The following is a 19292-nucleotide window of genomic DNA, read 5'->3' as shown; positions in this document are numbered from 1 at the left end:
AACTAATTGCTTTATTGAAGAGCCCATTTTTTCAAAACATCAACTTTTGTCAAAAGATTGACCAGGTAGAAGATGTAACATTTTTAAAGGTATACCGCTATTTGAAATGTGTCATTTCCCTTTTTATTTTAATACACAACTGAATGCTTATTTGCTTTGAGGACAGTTTAACCACAATATAGAATTCTGGAATTGGGAATCTTAGTACAGTATTTGGAGGGGCTTGTATAAGTATAACATCCTGATCATGTGAGCTATTAACCAGACTGACTCCAAGAAACCAAATTAAGGTTAAGGAGCTTGCTTCAGGAAATTTCCAAATGACATTTAGTTGAGAGATTATTGAAGCCTCCAAGGAATTTTGTAATCCAAGCCAAACTTGGCCTTGTCTCCAACCTGCCATTTGAAGTTCGAGCTGTTAACACTTGCAATATACAGTACGGGAATAATAGTATGGCTTTGGCAACAGGGCAATTTATAGAAGCTTAACAACCTCAAAAAGCAAAAGTAAAGAACCAACCATCCTCAAACCTTTCTCCCAATGAAGTAAGATGTAAATTAGGAAGAGCTTAGGTTCCCTTTTTTGCTGCTATCTTTTATTTCTATTTATTTCAATGTCAGGCAGCCTAAAGCCATGAATTGCGACATTGTTTTCCATTGTTCTCACTTCTGCCCCACCAAGGTAGATGGTGAGGAAGAAACAGCAGAAAAAAGAACCAGGAAATTCCATCCCAGACAACTGAATCTTATTGTAGCAGGAACCCCCACCCCAATGTTTCAGTTTGTACAAACTTCACACACACTCACACACTACATACGCTACGCTTCTGTTATAAATTCATAGAAAATCAACCATACATCGGTTTTGCACTGTTCCACTTTTATTTTACTCCATGAAGGAAGGACTACAAAATGGGGAAGGTTTGATACAGGGCAGCCATAATCCCTTCACCATCCCAGCACATCCACAGGAGCCCTGCCCAGTTGCTATGCCAACCCTGATGGTCCTAGACAGAAGACAATCAAGATCACAAAGAACTTGCATATGGGAGTGGATTCAGCATGGACTGAAACAAAGGACAATGATCAGATCTTCCCTCTGGGGGCAGGAAACTGCAAACTCCCCTTTGTCTCCTGGAAGTGAATCATAGAATCATAGAGTTGGAAGAGACCACAAGGGCCATTGAGTCCAACCCCCTGCCAAGCAGGAAACACCATCAGAGCACTCCTGACATATGGTTGTCAAGCCTCTGCTTAAAGACCTCATGGGGAGGGGGAGAGAAGGGAACCAGCCAGGTGACAGGACACTCAGGTTACCACCACAACTCCTCCCTCAACCCCTCCTTTCTGTAATGTAATGCATGATGTTTCTGGGGGTGGGCTTGACCTAGAGGAGGGGAATTTCAAAAGTTTTTATAAGGTCTTGCACACCATTTTTCTGTGTCTTTCCTCTCACCTGCAAGTGAGGGGAGCACCCTGTTGCAACAGTCAATAAAGGCCAAGCCTACAGGCTGCTGATTTGCTCCAATTTACTCTGGTTGGTGTCTTTACTTCTTGTCCAAGGGAGCCCTCGGATTTTTCTGGTAACAGGATGTAAGTGCAGAAATCCAGTGAATTTAAAGGTAAAGGTAAAGGTACCCCTGCCCGTACGGGCCAGTCTTGACAGACTCTGGGGTTGTGCGCCAATCTCACTCAAGAGGCCAGGGGCCAGCGCTGTCCGGAGACACTTCCGGGTCACGTGGCCAGCGTGACATCGCTGCTCTGGCGAGCCAGAGCCGCACACGGAAACGCCGTTTACCTTCCCGCTGGTAAGCGGTCCCTATTTATCTACTTGCACCCGGAGGTGCTTTCGAACTGCTAGGTTGGCAGGCGCTGGGACCGTGCAGCGGGAGCGCACCCCGCCGCAGGGATTCGAACCGCCGACCTTTCGATCGGCAAGTCCTAGGCGCTGAGGCTTTAACCCCAAACTCGGGTCGCCAGCTGTTTTTGGACTACAACTCCCATCATGCCTAGCTAGCAAGACCAGTGGTCAGGGATGATGGGAATTGTAGTCCAAAATCAGCCAGCGCCCCAAGTTTGGGAAACACTGATCTACATGAACAAGGGGGGGGGATAATGGGCTAGAATGATTCAATAAAGCTCTATACTGTCTTGGGATCTGCTGCCCCAGCGCCTCCTGCGCCCGCCTTCTTTTGCTTCACGGGCGGGACCGCCCCTTTCAGACAGCCCCGCCCCTCTCAAGAGACAGAGCCTTCACTGCCTAACCATCGTTCGCACATGCGCAGTGAAACCAACAGGCCCCCTTGTGGGGGGCCGAGGCTTCGGCGTCTCAGCGCGTCGTTGCACCTGCGCCTACTCCTCGCGATACGGGCTGACTCCGGTGCTAGGACTGCGCACGCGCACTGGGGTGTCACGCCCGTATGCCGCGCCTGCGCACGGGGAGGTGAGCGGCTCCTTATATGGGGCGGGCTTGAAAACGCCCCTTTTTCTGTTGCGTATTGCGGCTCCGGGCGGAGGCGTGGCTTCCTCTCGGCCCCGCCCCCTGCCTCGTTGTGACGCTGCTTGGTGTCGTAGCGACGCTAAGCGGCTTCAGATGGCGAGGAGCCGCCGGTGAGGCCGGAGCTGGGGCGCTTTCAGCCCGGAGGTGAGGGAGGGTGAACGTGTGAACGTGTGACGCGGGAGAGGGAGGAGGGGGGTGGCCCGAAGCGGGTCGGGGTCTTCCTCAGCTGAGACAAAGCGGTTTCAAGACCCCTTTTCAGCACCTGCTGTTTCTACGACACCAGCCAACCCGCAAATACTTAGTCTTAGAAAGCTGAGGTGGTTTTTATTTTATTTTTATTTTTATTTTTATTTTTTTTAAAATAATATTTATTCAGAATTTTAAAAATTGCAAAAAGAAAAAAGAAAAAGAAAAAATACAGAAAAAAATCCGGAAAAAATACAATCATTTAAAAAAAAAACCGGATTAAACCTTTACATAACTTTCTTCCTTTACTTATTTCCTTGACCTCCTCACACCTCCCATTTTTGTATTCTAGTTCAAATTATTATTTCAGCAAATCCTTCCAACCTTGTTTTATCTTAATAATTTGTTTTAATATATTGTAATTTTACGTTCTCTCTTTCATCAATTCATTTTTACTTAATCCTTTATATCATTTCTACCAAAACCACATAATTTTCTTTTTCCAACATCTTTCTAACAATCCTTAATTTTACAATATTTTTGAAGATATACTTTAAATTTTTTCCAATCTTCTTCCACCGACTCTTCTCCTTGGTCCCGGATTCTGCCAGTCATCTCTGCCAAGAAAGCTGAGGTGGTTTTTAATAGGGGTCAGCGTTTTAACTTTTGTGTTTCTCTCTCTCTCTCTCTCCCTCTCTCTCCCCATTGCGCTGATTTATCTTTCTTTACATTTCACTGTTTTATCTTTTGTAAGCTGCTTTGGGGGACGCAGGTGGCGCTGTGGGTTAAAGCCTCAGCGCCTAGGGCTTGCCGATCGAAAGGTCGGCGGTTCGAATCCCTGTGGCGGGGTGCGCTCCCGCTGCTCGGTCCCAGCGCCTGCCAACCTAGCAGTTCGAAAGCACATCCGGGTGCAAGTAGATAAATAGGGACCGCTTACCAGCGGGAAGGTAAACGGCGTTTCCGTGTGCGGCTCTGGCTCGCCAGAGCAGCGATGTCACGCTGGCCACGTGACCCGGAAGTGTCTCCGGACAGCGCTGGCCCCTGGCCTCTTAAGTGAGATGGGCGCACAACCCCAGAGTCTGTCAAGACTGGCCCGTACGGGCAGGGGTACCTTTACCTTTACCTTTAAGCTGCTTTGGGGTCGTCGTTTCGCAGTCAGGCGGTGTGTAAGTTTGATGAAATAAATAAATACCTCTCCTTTTCCTCCAAGGAGCTTCCCCCCCCCCCATTCTCACGTCTTTTTATTTTATTCCCACAACACCCTTGTGAGGTAGGCTTTGCTTAGAGAGGGGCAGTGGCGGGTGGGGCTGGCCGGCCAATAATAATAATAATAATAATAATTTATTATTTATACCCCGCCCATCTGGCTCGGCTTCCCCAGCCACTCTGGGCGGCTTCCCAAAAAATATTAAAATACTGTAATACATCAAACATTAAAAGCTTCCCTAAGAGCCCTTGAGCCCTAGTTTGACACCCCTAATCCTTACACGGGACGCGGGTGGCGCTGTGGGTAAAAGCCTCAGCGCCTAGGGCTTGCCGATCGAAAGGTCGGCGGTTCGAATCCCTGCGGCGGGGTGCGCTCTCGCTGCTCGGTCCCAGCGCCTGCCAACCTAGCAGTTCGAAAGCACCCCCGGGTGCAAGTAGATAAATAGGGACCACTTACTGGTGGGAAGGTAAACGGCGTTTCCGTGTGCGGCTCTGGCTTGCCAGAGCAGCGATGTCACGCTGGCCACGTGACCTGGAAGTGTCTCGGGACAGCGCTGGCCCCCGGCCTCTTGAGTGAGATGGGCGCACAACCCCAGAGTCTGTCAAGACTGGCCCGTACGGGCAGGGGTACCTTTACCTTTAATCCTTACACCCCGCTGCCTTTCTTCTAGTATCTGTCCCAATAGTCTTTTAACCTTACCTGCTATGTGAGACTGGCCTCAATTATTATTTTTTAGGAACAGATAGGTAGCCGTGTTGGTCTGCCATAGTCAAAACAAAATAAAAAAATTCCTTCCAGTAGCACCTTAAAGACCAACTAAGTTAGTACTTGGTATGAGCTTTCGTGTGTATGCACACTTCTTCAGATAAGTATCTGAAGGGGACGCAGGTGGTGCGAGGGGACGCAGGTGGCGCTGTGGGTTAAAGCCTCAGCGCCTAGGACTTGCCGATCGAAAGGTCGGCGGTTCGAATCCCTGCGGCGGGGTGCGCTCCCACTGCTCGGTCCCAGCGCCTGCCAACCTAGCAGTTCGAAAGCACCTCCGGGTGCAAGCAGATAAATAGGGACCGCTTACCAGCGGGAAGGTAAACGGCGTTTCCGTGTGCGGCTCTGGCTCGCCAGAGCAGCGATGTCACGCTGGCCACGTGACCCGGAAGTGTCTCCGGACAGCGCTGGCCCCTGGCCTCTTGAGTGAGATGGGCGCACAACCCCAGAGTCTGTCAAGACTGGCCCGTACGGGCAGGGGTACCTTTACCTTTACCTTTTTTACCTGTCAGTAGAACACACAAATCTTAATCTCAGGGTTATGAGTTCAAGCCCCCACGTTGGGGCAAAGGATTCCTGCATTTCAAGGGGTTGGACTAGATTGACCCTTGTGGTCCCTTATGATTCTATATACAGTGGTACCTTGGGTTACATACGCTTCAGGTTACATACGCTTCAGCTTACAGACTCTGCTAACCTAGAAATAGTACCTCGGGTTAAGAACTTTGCTTCAGGATGAGAACAGAAATCGTGCTCCGGCGGCGCAGCGGCAGTGGGAGGCCCCATTAGCTAAAGTGGTGCTTCAGGTTAAGAACAGTTTCAGGTTAAGTACAGGCCCCTGGAATGAATTAAGTACTTAACCTGAGGTACCACTGTATGGCCATCGTTCTACCTTTGTCTTCTCTCCCCACCCTCTTTTTCCTCCTGCATCTCATTGTTTGAAACTAACACCCCCCTTTTAAAAAGAAATTAAAGGGTGGTTCTGCCTTTGCACAGCCTATCCTACATGTTTCTGTTCCCCAGTTTGGGCTGTGAACCCGCCAGGTGAAGTATCTCATTTAGTATTGCTATCTGCTTTAGTAAGTTGTGTTGTGAGAAAACTGCTTGTGTGCCACGAGAAGTACAGTTTGTGCGCATCCACGAAAGAGGCCGTCTGTTGTGTCTCTGCAATGCGTGATTCACTATATGGGTCTTGCCTCCTTTCAGTTAGTCTCTTTGCCAGGGTAATTCTGCCACCTCTCTGCATGGGGTTGTGTGATGGCATCACTCGGTTACCCCAATATAGAGTTGCCCTTTTGAGTGCCTCTTGACTGTAAGGTGGAGGCAAGCATGAAGTGAGTGGTTGTTGTAGAAAGGTGAATGTGCACTTATCCTATAGAAAAAAATCAGCTGCTGTCAGAATAGCCATTTTCAGGTTGAAGAATGACGTGTGCCTCCAACTTTAAATTTGTGTGTGGGATTGTACTGAATAGTTGGGCATGGGAATTTTAAGAACTAGCTCCTCCTGTATGATCCTGCCTGTCTATTGTGGTCCCCAGTAGAGGTGGCTCTCTGTTTAGCGACCATGAGAGGTGTGGCTGGAGTCCACATAGGACAAGGTCTTCTTTTGTGGAACTCTCTCTTGAATATTTGTTTGCCCCCCCCCCACCACCTGTATTTCCACGGCTTGTAAAGGCTGTGTTGTTTTGTCATGCCTTAGGTGTGGATTAGCTCTCTCCCTGACTTCTGTTTGTGCTGCTTATAAAGCGTTTAAATTGCTGAGATGCTGTTGTGTTTGATTATGGCCCCTTCCAGATGCCCTTTTTAGTTTGCATTCATGATCTGTGCTCATGATGGTATCAAGGTGGTTATGTGATCTGTTTTTCTGGTACTTTTTGCACGTGCAAAAGTTTTGGGCATACAACTTGGTTTCCTGCCAGTGCATGTCCTTTAACTTCCTCCTGAAATTCTGTAAGATTTTTATGCCATAAATGTCCTGGCTTTTTTTTTTTTTTTGGTCTCGCTCTTGTTACCTTATAGTTCAAGAGTGCCTCTCCAAATGGCAGCAATGCAGTAGCACTGGGGGAGCATCACAGAACAACTTACAAAGCGGAATGATGGGTGGATTATCCAATTTAAACCCACTACAGTGGTACCTTGGTTTAAGAACAGCTTAGTTTATGAACAAATTAGATTAAGAACGCTGCAAACCCGGAAGGAGGTGTTTTGGTTTGTGAACTTTGCCTTGGAAGCAGAACATGTTCCGCTTCCTGTTGAGTGTGTTCCATTTGTAAATTGAGTCCCCCGCTTCTATGGGAAAGCACGGCTTGGTTTAAGAACGGACTTCTGGAACAGATTAAGTTCGTAAACCAAGGTACCACTGTACTAATGTTCTGTTACTGCTTCAGTGACATATTGCAGAACACGCCCCCAAACAAACAAAAAACATAGCCTGGTTTTGGTTGGTTGTTTTGGTTGGTTGGTTCTGTTAATTTTTAAGTTTTGTAAGGTGCACTTGAGGGCCTTTTAAAATGGCCAGGTATCCTACTTGGACTACCAGGAATGTGAAAACATGAACTGAATCTGTGAAAAAGGACCGACCTCAATATTTTCTCTCAATACTCTGTCATACACCAGTATGACCCAAGTCTTAGGGCCCAACCCAGTGGTGTCCCCAAATGCTCCCTTGTATAAATCTCTCCTCCATGTAAAATAATGATGAATAATCTCATCTTTGTTGGGGGATATAAAATGCTGTACAGTATATGGGAGGAAGGGCAGTGTTACAGTGTGATAAAGGCCCTTCATTCCTGCTGCTGGAAGGCCTGACCCACAATAACACTATTGCAGTCATTCCTACAGTCACACATTGTCCTAATGACATTCATCTTGCTAGTAAATAATGTTTTTGTCTTGGGGTAGGTGGGGAGGGGAGCTACTTGTAGAGAAATGGGGTGGAAGGCCCTGTAGGAGAAATGGGTCAGGGCCATGAGAGAGATGCTCTTGAGCAAAGTCACTTTGTGGGTGGGTGGGTGGGGGTAAGAAGAAGCAGTGGGTTTAAGTGGAGGGAAGGGGGTGTGGCTTGTGCTTAGGAAACTTGGATTTCCTCACTTTCTAGGAGAAGTCTAATTAGATACTGTTATGAGTGTTTCTGGTCTTGCTTAGTGACCCTCTCTCTCCTTTTTTGCCTATCTTGAGTGGTGAAGGGGCTGGTCTTGATTTTACATGTTTTTCTTTGTGTTATGTGTTTTAAGTTTGTTCTTCCAACATCTCCTAACCAGTGCGCATTCTCTTTATCTATCCAAAAAATAGCGCTATTGTTTTTTTAGACATGGGTATGCTTCTTTTAAGGTTATGTCCACAACTAGAGCTTAGTTCTTGTTTGTTTTATTTATTAAAACATGTTTCCCTGTCTTGTCTCTGGGTGGCTCTTAAGATGTCTCACCACAACACATTTTAAGAACAATACCACTGGGGTGGATTTGATTTAAATCAAATAGATTTAAATCACTAGTCAGTAAGACTTGATTTAAATCAGATTCTACATAAAGACTCATTCTTGCTGCTATAATCTTAATATTTACAACCAGATGAAGGTTTTGATTTTGGATTAATAATTTTTTAGTGAAGTTTTTACAGTTATATAAAAAATGACTGATTTGGTTATACTATTAGAAATACATGGACGTAATAATTATGAAATTATTGTGAGGTTTAATAAGTTAACTGTTTATATTTAGACAACTTTTCTGCTGTACTTTATTGGAAGGAGAAAAATAATCATTTCCTTAATAACAATTTAAATAATTTATTTAACTAAAAGAATAACATTATAGCATATTGTCAGGGGCTCAGCGGGAGCGCAGGGAGGAGAGGAGATGGAGAGCGAGGGGGAGCAATCCGAGGGCAGCGTAGGAGAAGATGACAGCAGCCCGATAGATTCCATGAGCCTCTCCAGCGAATCGGAAGATTCACAGAAGGGGGCGCCGATGGGCAGGGCAAGGGGCGACCCAAGGGGGACACCCCAGAAGCAAGGGGCCAGCGGGGACTCCCAGAGCAGCAGTTGGAAATCAGTACCAGCTTCCCCACCAGAGCGTAGTGGGGGGGAGGAGTCCCAGGTGTCAGAGCCCACATATGCACCACCAGTGAGAGAAGATGAGTCAAGGTTGACCACGCCTCCATCGGAGAGCGAGTTAACGGTCAAGAGGAAAGTTGCAGGCTGGGCGCGCGCGCCAAGTTCAAATGTACAGGCGAGTGGCACAGAAGGTAGCCCGGATAGGGAACCAGGTCCTAAAGCCCGCCGGAAGGAGGGGCAAGAATCATCAGGGTCAGCGTCAGAGGAGTCCAGGAAGGATGAAACCCTAGCGGGCAGGAGGGCCCAGAGGAGAAATGAACTTAGGAAGAGGTGGAGCAAGGCGAGAGTCTTAAACTGGTGTGGAAGGGGAGGAGACTCAGACGAGACTTCGCCGGTCTAAGGTCGAGACGTAGAGCTGCACGCTGCGGCTTTAAAATGGAAACTGAACCTCAATAAAGACTTTTGTACATAACTACAGCCTAGCGTTGGTCCTCTGTGAGCTGGGACCTGGAGGCAGCTCTGACACATATGTATCCATATTTGTTAACTACTGTGGTTAGAGACTTTATTGTTTAGACAATGTCAGGTGAGTCCTGGGAAGAAGGGCCTGGAACTAGTGAACTCTTAGTAGTTGACTGGCAAGCACTTCAAGGACTTATAGATCCCAGTTACTATTTCCACCCTACCCCCCTTTGGATATGCTTCTACATTCAGGTGTATATTCTGTACAGTTAAGTGTCAGTGCAGTTGTTGGAACCCAGTGGGGGATTTTTTAAATCAAAAATCCTATTTTTTATTTTATTTTTTAAAAAAATCATTGATTTTTATCCACCCTGAATACCACAAATGAAACAGCATTAAAAATCATCAGCTGATCAGAAATTGTTGTTAATCTTGTCCATATTCTTCTTTTACAAATCCAAACCTTAACTGCTTGACTCAAAGTGAGCGGGGCCCTGGGCGTTCCATAGTTTAAATGTTACAGTTGGGGAAAGTCTCGTCTCACATTCATGCATGCCTTACTTCAGGTGAGGGGTGAGGAACTTGTGCCCCCCCTCCCACCCCCATGTTGCAGGACTAAGTCCCATGATTATTGGCTGTGCTGGCTGTGGCTGATGGGAGTTTGAGTCTGACAATATCAGAGGGCCACAGATTTTCCCAGGCCTGCTTTAGATGACAGGGGTTCAGGCAGCAGACCTGCAATTCTTGAATGGTACACACGACCAAGTTTATATCGAAGGAGGCAGTTCCTGAAGTATCTTGGTCCCAGACTCTTTAGGGCTTTGAAAGTTAAGACTCACACAAACAGGGACTCAGTGAAGCTGGAACAACGCTGTATGGAAATCCAAAACATCTTGCAGCAGGCAACAGTCTGGCTGCTGCATTCTGGAGCAATGGCACTTTCCAGACTTACTTCAAAGGATGATGCTGGATCCACAAGCACTTCCTAGGTGTACAGTATACCTTTTCTTGCCGGGAACATAGTCCCACCAGCGGCAGGCCAAACATATGAATCTGTATGATACAGTATACCTATATATTCATGTGCAGAGAAAACAGCGTCATTTGCTGTTTTTTTTCCTATTGTGATTGCATTAGCAAGAGGGAGACAAAGGTGCTGCAACTGTTTATATGCTGCAAGCTGTTTGGGATCCAGATAAAGTGCAGGAAGTAGAACTGGACAATAAATTTTGGTTTCCGAGTACTGTATCTTCTTTTAATGATTTCTAGGCTGTCTTTTTAGGGCAAACCCTTCTCAAGGCAGCCTAATTTCAAATTTAAAAAAGGCAGTTAACTTAAAACATTTCAAGAGCTAGCACCCTGCTCATATTAATTAAATATCAAACAGGATACTTGGTTGTCACTCCTCTCTCTCTCTCTCTCTCTCTCTCTCTCTCTCTCTCTCTCTGCTTTCTTATGCCTGGGCAGAGCAAGCTGAATTTTTGAGGTGAGAGAAATGAGATATCCTCTTGTTTTGCCCCTTCCCAGAATTTTAGCACAGCCGTAATACATGGTGTAAAAGTGAAGGGAAACAGTGCAAAAATGTAGATTGTATACAGGTTGCAGAATTCATTCATTTCCCCATCACCATCTTGGTGCAGAATTCTAACCTTTTCTTTTGGATTACATGTGACCCTGATGGTGTCCCTTTCTGAAGCAGATTAACCTGGGGTGGGAGAGATACTGCTTTTAATGTCAACATTTGTCCTCTGCTTCACCATTTCCGGACACGTTAGGAGCCCCCTCCTTCCCGAAAAAAACCTGATGCAATGGGGTCTTTGCAATCTGTCGGCACCAGCTCCTCCTCCTCCAGGCGACGACAGAGAGAAGAGGACAACGATTTGCTAGACAACAAGGATCGGGAGGAAGACATTGCTAGGTTTCCATATGTTGAGTTCACTGGGCGAGACAGTATCACCTGCCCCTCCTGCCAAGGCACTGGCTGCATCCCAACAGGTAATTCTGGCTCTGTATACCTTAGCTTGCTATCTTACTTCCAGAGGACGGTGAGTTTTTTGCACTACTAGGCCATAGCTTAATGGCATCCTAAAGTGCCTTTTCCTACTCCTGCAAATCCTGTCTTTTAGCATTTCCTACTATCTCACCTTGGGCTGTGCAATAACTGTATTTGAGAAGTTCCTCTTGGGTCAGGCCGGCCAATGGCCTGGAGAGCTTCCCCTGTATATGTTGTGGCTTACTACTTTGATCTATCTGGATTTGCGTGGGGTAAACCAATCCCTTGTCCTGCAGGAATCGCTGGCATGGTATTCACACAACTTGCTGTTGCTGCACACCAGTCATGCCTAATAAGTGGGGGCTGTTGGAAGCTAGAGAATCCTACGCCCAGCATAGGACTTGGACTGGGCTTCCTTCAGGCCCCTTCCTGCTATACAGTTTTGCAATCTGCTGTTGTCAGTGGACTCCATAACAAGCTTCAGCTTCCATTGGTTTTGAAAGCATGTTTCATCCCCTGGGATCTTCCCTGCTCCCCACCCCCTTGTGATTTTCCTGCCACTTGTAGTTTATGTCCTTTATAAATAACAGTCACATGGTGATGTGGTGTGCACCTCGTTTCTCAGAGGTGAGGTTGGACAGACTGAATCTCACCCTGCAGACCTGATGTTGCCTGCCTTTGGTGGGGCAAACGGCAGATTCTGTGGAGTGGTAGGTAGCACCTCTAGATCAGGATTCTAGACTCATGTCTGCCACAAGTGTATAATTTTGTTCAAGTTACATTTATTTCTATTTCTACCCTATACAGGGGTGAAGAACCTGTTGCCTTTGAGATATTGTTGGATTCAAACTCTCAGCCCCAACAAGCCTGGCCAATGGCCACAGGGGATGGGAGTGGTAGTCCAATAATATCTGGAGGGCCTCAGGTTCCCCTTCCCAATCTTGTTTGTTTATTTTACTTAAACTAAAGGTTCCCAAGGTGGACTTGAAACCAGTCTGTTGTTTTGTTGAGTATGAGTTATCATAGCCTCCTGTTTTTTAAACAGCTTAGGTAACACCTACCCCATCCCACTACATTGTCCTTGTAGAGTTGTTCACTTCTCAGTCCTGTTGATAATTCACAGGAAATTCAAGTAAGTTATTTAGGACTTTTTCATATGGAAACCCAGATTTCACAGTTCTCAGGCTGACCTTAAAAAACTGTGAGGTGCATATCTCTGCATTGAAAACAAGCATGTAAGACTTGAGAGCTTCTGGCATTGGCAATTACTTTCTTGCTTTCTTCTTCTAGAGCAAGTCAACGAATTGGTAGCTCTAATACCATACCATGACCAGAGGTTAAAACCTCAAAGGACGTAAGTACAAATGAAGTCTCTAACTCCTCTTGCTGCCTTTATGTTCTAATTCACATGGAAGTGAATTAATATCCTGCTGAAAGGAGATATCTCACCTCCGTGTCCAGTTTGCTTTCTGCCCAACTACTCTAATCTACAAAATGCCTTGACTACTTCTTGATTGTAACCTGAAATGTTTACTGAATAAATCAGAGCCTATAAAAATATGCAACTCAATTTGTTCCCATTCTACAAAGTGAATTCCAGTATTTCTGGTGTTTAGCAAGGCAGGTGTCTTAACAGGTTTGCTGAATGTGTTAGCAGATGCACACCATACATTTAAAGCACACCAAACACACATTTAAAGCACATGGCTTCCCCCAAAAGGATTATGGAAACTAGTTTTAAGAGCAGTGGAACTGTAGGTCTGTGATGGGGGAACTAGAGTTCCCTGGATTTGTTGGGGAGGAGTCATGTGCATTGAATGCGCTTTAAACATATGGTGTGGAAGCAAAACTGAACTTAATATTGAAGGCTTTCCCATGCATGAGGTTTACACAGCCAACAAACCTCTCTTCCATAAGCTTGGGGATACAGGAGAGCAAGCCACAGATTTGCTATTGTAGCTTTTTATAGAACAAGAGAAATAACTGCTTTAAGTTTCATGTGTGGAAAGGCCTTCAAACCACCAAAAGGAGCCTTTAAATACCGTATTTTTTGCTCTATAAGACTCACTTTTCCCCTCCTAAAAAGTAAGGGGAAGTGTGTGTGCGTCTTATGGAGCGAATGCAGGCTGTGCAGCTATCCCAGAAGCCAGAACAGCAAGAGGGATCGCTGCTTTCACTGCGCAGCGATCCCTCTTGCTGTTCTGGCTTCTGAGATTCAGAATATTTTTTTGCTTGTTTTCCTCCTCTAAAAACCAGGTGCGTCTTGTGGTCTGGTGCGTCTTATAGAGCGAAAAATACGATACTTTAAAGACTGACAGGTGCATTGCGGCAGAAGCTTTCATGAAGAAGAGTTTGCTTCCTTGGAAGTGTTTTCCTTGGTCAGCAGATGTGCACCCACTCATGGGGAGAGCAAATGTTTAGTCTTGAAACTGTTCTTGGCCAAGTTGTGTTTTGCCTGTAAAAATAAACTCTGGAAGTCTTGTTTACAAATTCATTCTCAGCTTTAACAGCCATTTTGACCACAGAGGCTGGATTTTGAAGGGGAGCAGAGGGAGGCAGTGACTTGTAGGCCTTGTGAGTGAAATCCTAATGTTGTGCTTCAGATTGCAGCCAGCTTTGTACAGAACCTCTCTCTGCCTTGTTGGGTGAGCCCAAAGATGGCATGGACTGAGCATCATAATTTCCTATTTCAGGCTTTGTGCTGGAAAGCTGTACAGTGGTACCTCGCAAGACGAAATTAATTCGTTCTGCGAGTTTTTTCATCTTGCGGTTTTTTTCGTCTTGCAAAGCACGGATTTTGGAAAAGCTTCAAAAATCACCAAAGTCTTCAAAAACCTCAAAAAAGGCTACCACACCGCGTGCTACGAGTTGCTCCTCGAAGTCAAGTCGCAACTGCACCCCCTGAATGCACGGTTTCAAGAAAAAGGAAACAAACTTGCAAGACAAAGGAAACAAACTTGCAAGACGTTTCCGTCTTGCGAAGCAAGCCCATAGGGAAATCCGTCTTGCGAAGCAACTCAAAAAACGAATAACTCTTTCGTCTTGCGAGTTTTTCGTCTTTCGGGGCATTCGTCTTGTGAGGTACCACTGTAGTGCTTTGTTTTACTACCTGGCTTGATGCATATCCTGAACAAAAAAAGGGTGCATTATCTGTTGCCTGACCCCAGAAATACTAAGGTGCATCTTAAGGATGTTTTGAGGAGCTTTTGTATAATGAAGGGTTAAATTATTTTTTCTGATGGGAGGGCAAGGGGAGAATTTTGCAATGATAGGACGTTGTGTGGAGATGAACTGATGGATTAAATATGACTGCCTAGACCAGTGCCTTGCACTTCCTTTGAAAAATGGAGATGTGCTTTGGTGTGTTCATTAGTTGCTGGAAATCACGAGCAAGGAGAGTGCTGCTACCCTGAGGCCCTGCTTGCTGATGTTCTTCCTGTAGGCATCTGTTCGACCAGTGTAAGAACAGGAAGCCTTTGGCCTGATCTAGCTAGGTCCTTCTTATGTCCTTATGCATATAAAGTGTGGATCTGTTAGCAGGAGCTGAGCCCAGGAAGGGAAGCTGGCTAACTGTTGATCTTGTCCTCTGCAGGAAACTCTATGTTTTGGTGTCAGTGCTGCTCTGCCTCCTGGTGTCGGGGCTGGTGGTCTTCTTTCTCTTTCCTCATTCAGTCCTTGTGGATGACAATGGCATCAAAGTGGTTACGGTCTGGTTTGACGAGAAAAACTCCCTTGTGGTCCTTGCCATCACGGTAATACCCAAGTGTGTCTATATATTACTTAATGCAGCTGTAGTTTTCTGGATTGGTGCTAAGAATCTTATCGGCTTCCTGCCTTTCTTTTCCTCTGTCCTACTTTATAGGCCACTCTCCGGATCAGAAACTCCAATTTCTACTCGGTTGCAGTAACCAGCTTGGCCAGCCAGGTGCAGTACATGAATACTGTGGTTGGGACTCGGCAAATCAACAACGTCACCCGTATCCAGGCACTGAGTGATCAGCTGGTACTGCAGTCTGGAAAAGCAATAGGGGTCTTGCCTTTATGGTGGGGAGAGAGGAGATGCACCCTCTTAAACTAATGTGGCTTTGCTTGTGCCCTGTTTTTCCAGGTGAACTTCACAGTGAAGGCTGAAATGGGTGGACCATCTTCTTATGTATAGTAAGGACTTGGCTTTTGCTTATCTGTGTTTGATCCTCAGCTAGGCTCTGCAGCACTTACCCCAGAGTAGCTGCCACCTCTCTCCACCCACCTCCACTTTTCTAGAGAGCTTTTGGTTCCCTCAGGTAGTTAGTTGTCTTATGCCTGCTGGAGCAACTGCACAATAGAGCCAGTGGATAAGCATAAGATGAGCACAAGATTTGGAAATGGTCTCTCAGCAATATCTTGCAATTGTATTATAGCATTGCCTCTCAAGATGTGGAGAATTATGCCCCTCCCAGCCAAACTTACTATAGCTTTTATTGCATGCTCCCGCCACAAACCAAGAAGCCTTGAGTGAGTGAGTGAGTGAGTGAGTGTAGTGTCTTGGTTCTTCTATGCCACTGCTCTCTCCTGGTTCCTAGGTTTCTCTTCCCTCTTCTTGCTACTTTGCTGCAGGCCCAGCTATCTCACACCAGTGTGGTATAGTGGCTAGAGTGTTGGGCTAGGATAAAAGAGACCCAGGTTTGAATCCCCACTGGATGGTTGGGCTAGCTCAAGCTCTTTGCATAACCTGCCTCACACAAGGCTGTTCAAGCTAGAAAGTGCAGATAGCTCCCAAATAAAGATTAAAAAGGCATCAAAATGTTATCAAAGCTTGAAGAGCACTGCACTTCATTAAACACTTGTCATGAGATGGTAATTTGTCAACATGATTAACATGACAAGACTTCACATTTTGTGTGTTTCCTTTTAATTGTTCAAGCCTCTTGCCAATTTATTTCTTTGTCTTGGTCTCTTCCAGTTTCTTTTGCACTTTACCCAAGATCAGAGTGCACAACATGGTGATTTTCATGAGGTATGCTGCTCTTATATTCTGCTTTGCCTCTGCTAGAAGTAAATTTGACATCAGTCGATAAAGTGTGAATTCCTAACTAGACATTGACCTGTAGGACCATTGGACTCCCAGTAAATGTGTGGGTTGCAAGGAAGTACAGTGTACCTTGTGTTACAGATGCTTCAGGTTACAGACTCCGCTAACCCAGAAATAGTACCTCGGGTTAAGAACTTTGCTTCAGGATGAGAACAGAAATTGCGCAACGGCAGGCCCCATTAGCTAAAGTGGTGCTTCAGGTTAAGAACGGACCTCCAGAACAAATTAAGTTCTTAACCCGAGGTATCACTGTATAGTTTTGTGAGAAATAAAATTAAAAAAAATATGTGCTGGGTCAGTCCAAATCTTGAAAGCTGAACTCTGTGACCAGAATAAATCACACAAATCCTCAGAACAAATTGGGGAAGGAGAGGGGAGAATGTTTGCCTCAGTGCTTCTTTGAATGACTGCATTTTTGGCATAGTATGGTATGCATGGCATGGCAGATAGGGGTGCAGGCTTTCTTTCCCCCGCCGTGATTCCTTCTCTTTGCTTCTGCCTCTCAGGACTTCAGTGAAGATCTCCTACATTGGCCACATAACTCAGAGTTCCCTGGAGACTCATCATTACGTCGACTGTGGTGCGAATATCACCTATACCCAAGGCAGTTCTCGGCCTGTACCCACACCACCAACTAGGGTAGGTGTAGCTCAAGAGAAGAACAGTTTGAGTCAGCTAATGTACTTCAGTGATCCTAGCAGCCTGGTTTCGACTACTGTATAACCTCAGGACAATGGGACTTTGCTTTTGTATTTTTGGAGGGCAGAGAGGGGTTGTTGTAGTTCTTGGTGAAACGAAAGCTATGAATGTCTCTGCACGCAGCACTTCTCCCACATGATTACATGAATAGCTGGACGACACCTCGGCTCTTGTTTTGGAACAGCCTCTGCTTAGTCCTCACCCCCACCCCCTTCACGCTGCCAGCATCTAGCTTGTGTTATTTTGCTCTTAGCTGATCAGCCTTGGTTCTTGGGGACACCCTCTTGAGTGCTCCTCCTTAAAATTAGGAAAAAGCGCATTCCTGCAGGTGCTTCATACCGCTGGACTACAAAAAATGAAACAATTCCCAGGATGGTCTCCTAACTCTGTTGTAACCAAAGAGGGAACTAATATTCGATTGTGGAAGGGGAAGTAATCTTAACCTCATTACTTGTGTACTGGTTTGAAACATTTGGCTTGCTTGTTGTCGGCGAGACCGACTAGCCAGGAAGTGAGAAGACTAGCCAGCAATCTAAGTTTTGCCGAAGCAAATGGATTTTGCAATAGTTACAGCCCTGTTGTGGGTGGGGATTTCTAGACATTCAATGGGGTTTTCATGGTTGCAGTTCCTTTTAAGCTAGTTTTGACTGTGTCAGTGGTATTCCTAAAGCTCCTTTGATGTCTCTTAGGTGTATTGTTCTAAAGAGAGCACTATTGATTTAGAGCAGAGGTGGCTAACCAGTGATCCTCCTGCCCCTAGCTTCCATTCTTCCTTCCTGACAACTGGCCTTGCTAGCTGGATTGATGGCAATTGGAAGGCCACAGGTTCCCTATCCCTGACTTAAGAGTTGTCACACTTTCTGCACTAGATTTTTCTGCTAGGAAAGGGCTACGAGACTTCTGGATCTTTGCATCAGGAAAACCTATGAGCAGCGGGCTTTTAAAAATCTGACTCTCCAAGCTGGGAAATGTTGGGTCAGTTTAGTTGGCCCCTGTGCTGTTTAGAGGGGTTTGTTCTCAGTATTTTTGTACTTTGTAGTAAATAAAAATATTTATCTTTTTAGTGTTTCTGTCTACAATGTTTCCCTCTCTTGTAAGGATCAAGAGGGATACACCCTAGGTAAACCGGGAAAGTAAAATTAAGGACTGGAAGGATACTCCTCTGGGTCACTGCTAATCCTTTTCCCTTTACACTTTAGTAACTTCAAATATCTGCTGCTGAAGTTCATCTTCCCTTTAACACTTTTTTGTGTTCTAACCAGTCTGTGGAGAAAAAAGACACCCATTTGAAGTGAGTTTTAACTCTGTATTTTGATACTTAAATGACGGGGAGAGTTAATGTTTCTATAGAATCTGTACCTTTCTGCTTGGAAGACTCTAGTGCTAAAAAGTTAATAAACCTTGTCTTTTGCTTTTGAGAGAGGTGTGCTGATTTTTCTCTATAATGTCAGTTTGATACAACACGGCTTTGTAGGATACTTGATGGCATTGCAGAAGTTGTGGTTTCCGGTCTTGCAGTACGATGGCTGGTGGTAATAAACCCAGCCACAGGTACAAAGCCTGCTTGGAGGGAGTTGGCTAAGGATAGTCTGGGACCTGCAATGGCTTATTGCTCAGTGGAATGTTTATCCAAACTAATAGTGGCGTTTCTTCCCTTGGCTACACTTTCCCTCCGTTTAAACTCTGTGCTAGCCGATCGCCAATTTCCATAACTCAAAAATTGATCTGCCTTCATTTGGAAATTACTACACCAGTGGATTGTGGTCATAACAAGAATGGGCAGAAGCTTTGTTGATATGATGAGAATGATTTGTTGGGTGGTGCATGTGCTGTGTGGACAAACTGCTTGTGAAAATGAATGCCCTTCCTACATTCATAACATTACCATCAACGCTAATGTACACCTGTTACAGAGTTAGTTCCAGCACATGTTTTGTTGCAGCTCAGACAACCTCCCTGGTTCAGGTGTGATACCACTTGCTCCAACAAACTGGTTTGTAGGCAGCACCTAAAACCTTAGTTGCTCAATTGGTTGAAGAGCAGCATTTATTGTAGCTCCTGTGGACCCTGAGTCCAGCAGATTTGCACACCTGAGCCAAGGAAGGAAGCAACATGAAAATCTCTGAATCACCAACCTTACCGGAAGCAGGATTTCATGTTAATGCTAGTATTTTGTGAGGCCTCGCATCAGATCCAGCAGTGTAGCTAATTGGGGTGGGGTATGTAAACAAAGCAAATTCTCTCCTCCTCTTGTCTTGCTAGTCCTCTTGTTTTTAGTCCCTCTGTTCACCAGACCTGTGTGGTTTGAGAAACATTTTGCCTGCTGTGATGTGCAGAGGAGTGTTGTTCTGTTCTTGC

At 45.6% G+C, this 19292-nt stretch overlaps 1 protein-coding gene across 1 annotated transcript; it reads left to right on the top strand.

Moving 5' to 3' along the window:
* The first annotated feature begins 2517 nt into the window (after positions 1–2517).
* Positions 2518–18352, top strand: TMEM106C (transmembrane protein 106C). The gene is made up of 8 exons (XM_079966897.1): positions 2518–2654; positions 10947–11166; positions 12455–12518; positions 14757–14916; positions 15027–15167; positions 15273–15322; positions 16107–16160; positions 16742–18352. The coding sequence occupies exons 2-8, from the start codon at positions 10980–10982 to the stop codon at positions 16956–16958; spliced, it is 873 nt and encodes a 290-aa protein (XP_079823023.1). The 5' UTR covers positions 2518–2654; positions 10947–10979; the 3' UTR covers positions 16959–18352.
* Positions 18353–19292: the final 940 nt, after the last annotated feature.

The sequence above is a fragment of the Podarcis cretensis genome (genome assembly GCF_951804945.1).
Source record: "Podarcis cretensis genome assembly, chromosome: 2".
NCBI lineage: Eukaryota > Metazoa > Chordata > Lepidosauria > Squamata > Lacertidae > Podarcis > Podarcis cretensis.
Note: the sequence above shows the minus strand (reverse complement) of the source record. Positions and strands in the feature narration are given on the sequence as shown.

What these genes read in the sequence shown, in the direction of transcription:
- TMEM106C (XM_079966897.1), top strand. Translation starts at nt 10,980, where the DNA reads ATGGGGTCTTTGCAATCTGTCGGCACCAGCTCCTCCTCCTCCAGGCGA. An exon ending in AGGTTAAAACCTCAAAGGAC is followed by an intron (nt 12,519 to 14,756) that starts GTAAGTACAAAT and finishes TGTCCTCTGCAG; the next exon opens with GAAACTCTATGTTTTGGTGT. An exon ending in AGGCACTGAGTGATCAGCTG is followed by an intron (nt 15,168 to 15,272) that starts GTACTGCAGTCT and finishes CTGTTTTTCCAG; the next exon opens with GTGAACTTCACAGTGAAGGC.